We start from the raw sequence: 6,932 nt of genomic DNA on the forward strand, positions 1-6,932 counted from the left end.
CGGGCTCCGATGGGAGTTCAGCAGCTCTTGTGGATGGGCTGGCCGGGTATGTGCTCAGGTTCCCCTTGCACGGATGGGTGTCCCACAGCTGCTCAAAGCACGTGGTCTTACGGCGCTAGTAGGTACAAACATACGTATACCCTGTAAATGCAGAGAGGAGGGAGCCAAGGAAGGCTTCAAAGGCATAAAAATAATGGGGATGGAGTGTAGCTGGGCTGACCAGGTAGGAGAAGCTGTGCTGATACTCGATCCTCCAGCGTTTGTTTGCGCAGCTCTGGGCTGCCCTGCCACGGGGCGCTCAGCAGAGCGTCGGGCCCTCCCCGGAGAAAAGTGCCAGATTCGTTTTCATGGCTTTTTGCAGAGGGATTGCTTTAGGGGTCCGTTCCTGTAAGTTAATATTTGCAATGCACAAGGCTTAACTGAAACCAGGCAGTGCAGACATCTGATAACCATAACAGAGGAGAAGCTTTTTCCCTGCAAGAGCAACTTGGCAAAACAAATCCCAATGCTATTCCCTTTGGAAAGATAGCAATATGAAAAGAAAAGCACCAGGAACAGGGCTGCGTGGTTTGCAAGGGGTTTTCTAGTTGGGTCTTTTTTTTTTTTTTTTTTTTTTAGTTGCTTGTGTTTGCCTGTATTGCTGATGGGTTTGGTTATTGTCTCCCCTTCTTTCTAGCTGGGTTGCCCTTCCTCATCATTGAAACGAGCACAATCCAGCCCTACCAGCGGGGCTTCTACTGCGACGATGACAGCATCAGGTACCCGGTGAAGACGATGGAGACGATCAATGACGCAGTGCTGTGTGCTGCAGGCATCCTCATCGCCATTCTCGCCGTAAGTGCCACCTCTGAAACCTCCTTTCCTGTCCCTTGGGCATCCTCGACGGCTTTTTGTCACCTCTTTAGACGATGGCACCAATGTCCCATCGGCGTTGGGGGTTTAATGCAGTCTTGCCGGTGTGTCCGTGCTATCTACTGAGGTGCACATCTCCTCTGCGATTATCTGACTTCCGCGTGAGCGTGGAGCAGTAAACATTTGCAGATGAAAGCTTGTAATGGGAGAAATGAGGTTATTCTTGAAGCCCGTAAACAGGCCCAAAGCTGTTTGGGCAAGTCTGTGAGCTCCACAAGAGCTTTTTCACCCTCCGGTAGGAGTTCAGAGTAGAAGCAAAAAGACTTGTGTGTCAATAAAGACTTGGCATCGTTTGTCCCTATTCAAATAACTCTTGGTATTTGCCTATTTTATAAGGTTTTAAAAAAAAAAAAAAAGAAAGGATACATCTTTTCAGCTAACCAGTGCCTGGAAAAGTTTCACAGGTTAGTATTAGATTTTTAAGAGATTGTATATTACAGCCATGTTAAAAAGACAATTAAAACCTTCCACAGGGAGCGTATTCCCAGAGTCCTCACTGTAAAAAGTAGTTAATGCACCACCTTCCCAATGCCTCCTCATTTCTCTTTTCCTGCCAGGTTTCCTAGAGCTTTATATGTCAGCCAAAAAGCTGAATTCAACCCATGGAGCTGAGCCTCCTTATGCTAGCATGTGTCTGGTGCTGGGACAGAAGGCAAGGGCTATCTCCTGGTTGTTGGTTAAACGCTGCCAGCTGAAGATGAAATTCCCCTATGAAAAGTACCTACACCTTCCTTCTCACCTGCTGCCAGCACAGCTCAGGTGCTTTCCCAGAGGTGCTGCCTTCCTCTTGGTCCTTCGGCTGGGGAGGGATTGAGATGGAGAGGTCAGGAGCACTTGTTCCCCTCCTAGCTTTCATCTTTCCTCGTAGGAGCAATGTCATGGGCAATAGGTATTTTAGCATGGCATGGTGCCTGCTTTGGTAATACCCCATCCTCAGCCTTGCTGCTTCGTGCTGTGAATATTGCCATCATTTCCTGATCTCGCCATCATTTCCTGACCACATATACTCACCTAGCAAAGTAGGTCCCCAAAACTGCTTTGTTCCTATGCCCCCTCCCTCTTCAAAACAAGCCCAAAAGGTGCCAGACCCCCAATTCTATAAACACAGCAGAATTTTACCCTGCAGGTGAATTACCTCTGAGTGTGGAAAAGCCATAAAAATGAAATGAAAAAGCCTCTCATTTTCGCATTACTGCCTGAGCTATCGGCACGCTGGCTCCATGCAGAGTGTGCTTCTGATCAGTAATGAGGCGGTGGCAAATACAGGAGTTGGAACAGAAACTGGAAACATAATCAGCTGCCTATGTGATCCATCAGCTTTCTACCACGAAATAGCAGGTCAATTAAAAGAGAAAGAAAATCCCCAAAGAATTAGATGTTTCGCTGTGCCCACAACAAATGTAACTTAATAAGGTAAATTCAAAAGCTCAGTTATTTGCTGTTGAGTGATACAAATGGCTAACGAGGAATTGAAGCAACAGATTTCTTTGCTATGGCAGCGTGCATGGAAAATTCAAGTCAGCCTGACCTCTTTTTTCAGATGTAACCCAGATACCAGAATTACTGCAGCATAATAGGAATTCCTTCCAAATCCACAAAGCACTGACTCCGCTCCTTTTGCTCACGTTTGCCTTTGCAAGGCAGGACAGCAGTTATGAGGACTTCCAGGGAGCTGGCATTTTGGATAGCACAGCCCAAATTTCACGCCCTTGCTTTACGTGGCGTCATGGGCAGTCTAGCCCAGGGTAAAAGGTCTAGGTCATGTTTTAAATGGCTTGAGGACACTCAGAGTGCTCATTAAGTAAAAAGCAGAGGCAAAGACCTTTGCTTCGATCAGGATGTGAGAGGATATGCATTTGGTTTTAATAACTATATATTTACTGACTTAAGGCAAATTTCTGTGCAGATGACGCTGGAGAGGCTCGTGTCCCTGGGCTGTGCGCTCTCACTTCTCTCCTGACTGCTCTTCCTGCTGTGGAAGATGGTTAATTTGATCATCTTGGGCACAGGAGCATGTTGATGGTCCCCAGGATGGCCAGGGGAAGGTGACATTTTCCTCTTCCTGAGCCTCGTACGGGTACCGCTGCTGAGCCACCTCGTGTCCTCACACCCGACAGGTCTTGAAAGCCTGTGAAAAATACCTGAGAAAATTAATTTCCTAGGTGATCTAAGTTACACAGCCAGATTAGCTGATTGTTTTACAGTTGAGGGTGATATGCTTCAATGTGATTAGACACAGAGAATGATACACCAGGGACATAAGTGATTAGAAAAGCTCTAAAAGTAATTACAGGCTAATTGGATTGCTGGTGATACCTTATGATAATGATAAAATCAGCACGAGAACCAAATGTCGGCAAGAGGCATTCACAGACAGAAAAGTTTGATACTAGCTTCTTTCTAGTGACCATCTTTCCTAAATGTGTGTGACAGTCCCCCGGGAGCTGTGCCCATCGCATAGGCATGGCATATGTCCCATGCAGCTGGCTTGCCAGAAGTGCAAAGCATAAGAAGAGCTTAATATCTTTAAGACTTTTTTTTTTTTTTTCAGGATGTCCTTTCAGTTTGTGCACATCTGTGCTGCATTAGTTTTTCACTGTCCTGCTTTATCTGGGATGGCACTGCCAAAAAACCAAGTTTACCTAATTTTTAGCTTCTCATTAAGGTTAAGCTTTAACTAAGTGGGGAGGGTTCATGGCTGCCCAGCAGTGTGTTAGCGAGGGAATGAAGTCTCCAATTTACAATCTGCTACATGTGTGCAATTACCCAGACCACCAACGGTGAGAGAAAAATATTAATCCCCAGACTTTTGTTGGTCACATGCCTTTTCCAGGCCAAGAGCCTCGGGTTTACGTGGATCTGTTTGTGAGTTTGGAGTAAGGGCACATCTGCCAGTATCAGATGTCATCCTTAATTCAGCTCATCTCCCCTCTGCAAAAGCCATAAGTTTTGAGCCTTGTGGCTCCCCTTCTTGCGAATTTAGGCTTTTGGGAGGCTGCAGGCGGTGGCTGTGCCCTCGTGCAGGAGCATCCGTGTCCAACCGGGACGTCCTGGAGTTGCCTCCTGCCAGAGGAGCAGGAGGTGCTTCAACCTTCCTCTGCAGTTCTCATGCCAGTAGATTTCCTGGCTGCCAGTTTGTCCTGGAAGGTGGTCCAAAACGCAAATAAACCATGGTCTTTGGAGTCTGAGAGGATTAAAACGACGCTGGACCCAGTTAGCTGAGCTCCCCAGACAACTCTTGGTCACGACCAGACTTCCAAGAGTAAATCTTGGCGGTGACATGTAAACCCCAAATGATGGTGCAGTCACCCAAAGTATTTCTGTGCATGGTAGCAGAGCGCTCTAGCTTGGCCTTTATTTTTTTTATTTTTTATTATTATAGTTGTATCTCTCTTTGATAAAGCCTGCTTAGCTGCAATTTCAGCTGCCTTAGGTCAACCTTAGTTTTTTCAAGCCACGGTACGAGTGAGTTCAAACAATGATACAGCTTCATCTCCTCTTAGTCTAATTGCCATACTTTTCCAGTTTATTAGTTTCCAAAGGTTGTGCCAAGCTTTTAAAAAAGGTAGGCAGGGGAGCCTTGTCTCCTGCATGCCACTGGCAGGCTGCCATGCCAGGAGGAATATTGCTGGCTGCTCCAGAAAGGGATTAACATGAAGGCATTTTTCCTGACAGTTAATTTTACATATCACAGTCCTTGTGACTAGAGAGGGGCAGGGACGAGGGGGCGGCCGAAAAAAAACCCGCCTCGATTTATTCCTCAGGTATAAAAACATTTAAAGTAATGAATAAAATCCTAAAGCTGTAAATCTGGAGCTGAAAAACTAGGTGTGTAACGTGACGGAGAACAATTTAAGCCTTTGCCTCTTTGGGAGAGGTGAGACATTTGGACTTCATTTCACAGCCTGATTTTCATTAACCCACCTTTTAAGAGTCGGGATTATGAGAAGTCAGGTCCTCCGCTCTCTGACTGTGATTTATGGTGATATTGTCAAACACCCTGTCACAAGAAATACATAATTTGCTGCCATGCAATGGCAAGACCCCTTGAAATGCCCAGAAATAGCTGGCATTTACAGAAGCTTTGAGCAGCTTGAGTTGGGTCTGGTGGCAGCAAATTTTGGGCCAGAATCTGAAAAGTTTTGGACTTTCTGAATCTTCCCCTGTTGCGTTCGTGGTTTTCAGAGAGGATCAGAAGATAAGCAGGTTGTTCGTTTGTTTTCCTCCAAAATCAGTTTGATAAGAGGGTAGTGGATCTGGCCCTTCCTTCCCAAACACACAGTAATTCTTTATCTGGTTTATGTTAAATTTTTTTTTCCGCTATGTTGATATAGATCTGGGGTAACTATTTCACTTCTGTAAAGATATGCCAACGTGCTAAACCAAAGTCTAGCTTTTTTCTTTCTTCTTGTTTATCAAATTCTTCTATAAGCAACATTTTGAGCAGTGCAATCTCTTCCTGAGAGGGAAGAGGAGGATGGAGAGACGCTGGGCTATGGGCTCTCCTTCCTCGCTGTGGAAGCAAGATTCCTGGTTTGAGATGCTCGGAGCACGAAGAGCTGCCTTGGCCCTGCATTTGCCACCCGTGGCCGGTTTTACACAGCATCTTTCTTGCTCTCTAACCTCTCTGTTGTGTTTCCCCCACAGATTATAACGGGAGAGCTCTACCGTATCCACTACCTGAAGGAGAAGTCGCGCTCCTTTATCCAGAACCCCTACGTGGCTGCTCTCTACAAGCAGGTGGGCTGCTTCGTTTTCGGCTGTGCCATCAGCCAGTCCTTCACAGACATTGCCAAAGTGTCCGTCGGGCGCTTGCGGCCGCATTTCCTGGAAGTTTGCGATTTGGATTTCTCCACCATCAACTGCGCTAAGGGAGTTTACATCCAAAACTACACCTGCAGGGGAAACGACAGCAAGGTCCTGGAAGCCAGGTGAGGGCCCATGGCATCAAAGCAATGGGTTGCTGCCACCAAAATGGTGTCTCACACTAAATATGTCTTGGGGTTTCTCTGCCAGCAATAGATGATGCAAATGCTGCTTTCTCTGCGAAGGCTGTAACTCTGTCTGCCAGCGATGGGCAGTTTCCCTCGGGAATTGCGGGACTTGGCCGAATAACATTTCTTTTCCTTTCCCTTTACTCCTACACTATTGTTTCCCCGAGCAGTTGCTCAATGTGGGAATTCGCTGTAAGAGTTGAGCTCATGGTGAGCAGCTCCGGCTGTCCCTTGCGGTGGAGCAGAGGGCTTCTCCACCAAGAAGGGTCCACGTAAGCAGGGCTGCCAGCGTCCCTTTCGAGCTCTCTATCAAATCCATCAGATGCTCAATTTTGACATTTCCAGGGGCGTGTTTCACATGTCGCAATTAAGCAACCGGAGGAGTTGCTTGCTTCTTATTTCTTTACGGTTTCCTGGTTATTTGAGGCGAGACGATGAGTTATCGGGCTATCCTGGAAATAACTGCTGTCCCACGAGTAGACCAGGAAGGGACGAACAATGCGAGCATCCTGTCCATCCGTTCGCTTTCTGCCTCGCGAGCGAGCGGGGCGGATAACGGGGCTTTTATAACCCGAAAGATTGGGGGTTGTGGGTCCCTCTGCTTTGGCACCCTCTTGGTAGCAGCAGGCAAGTCACCATATTACATGTAAAATTATACTACTAAAGATTATAGTGCCTGGTTCTTAGCACCTGCTTTGTTTTGCAGGAAATCCTTCTTCTCCGGGCACGCGTCCTTCTCCCTCTACACCATGCTGTATTTGGTGGTAAGTAACCTCAGCCTTGCTTGAGATTGAGCTGCTTTATCCCCTGTCCCTCTTTCCTGAGGCACTCACCCGGTAGCGATAACGGCACGGTGAGGGTTGGAGATAGAGGGTCAGTTGAAAAAAAGAGCCTGAACAAGCCGGTGGTGGAAAGATCCACTCTCAGCCCCTGTGGCGTTATCTGGAATGGAGACTCCTGGGATGACAGCTGAGCTGTGCAGCTTTGGGATGTAGCCAAGGCTGCAATTAAATCCAAATCCCACTA

General features: G+C 47.0%; 1 protein-coding gene across 1 annotated transcript; it reads left to right on the plus strand.

Moving 5' to 3' along the window:
- Positions 1-618: 618 nt before the first annotated feature.
- On the plus strand, positions 619-6,670 carry PPAP2B (phosphatidic acid phosphatase type 2B; the record flags this gene model as incomplete). The annotated part of the gene is made up of 3 exons (XM_009574368.1): positions 619-834; positions 5,560-5,843; positions 6,613-6,670. Coding segments are annotated over 3 exons (558 nt in total), but the record flags the coding sequence as incomplete, so codon positions are not given.
- Positions 6,671-6,932: the final 262 nt, after the last annotated feature.

Source organism: Fulmarus glacialis, unplaced genomic scaffold, assembly GCF_000690835.1.
Source record: "Fulmarus glacialis isolate BGI_N327 unplaced genomic scaffold, ASM69083v1 scaffold20403, whole genome shotgun sequence".
Taxonomy (NCBI): Eukaryota; Metazoa; Chordata; class Aves; order Procellariiformes; family Procellariidae; genus Fulmarus; species Fulmarus glacialis.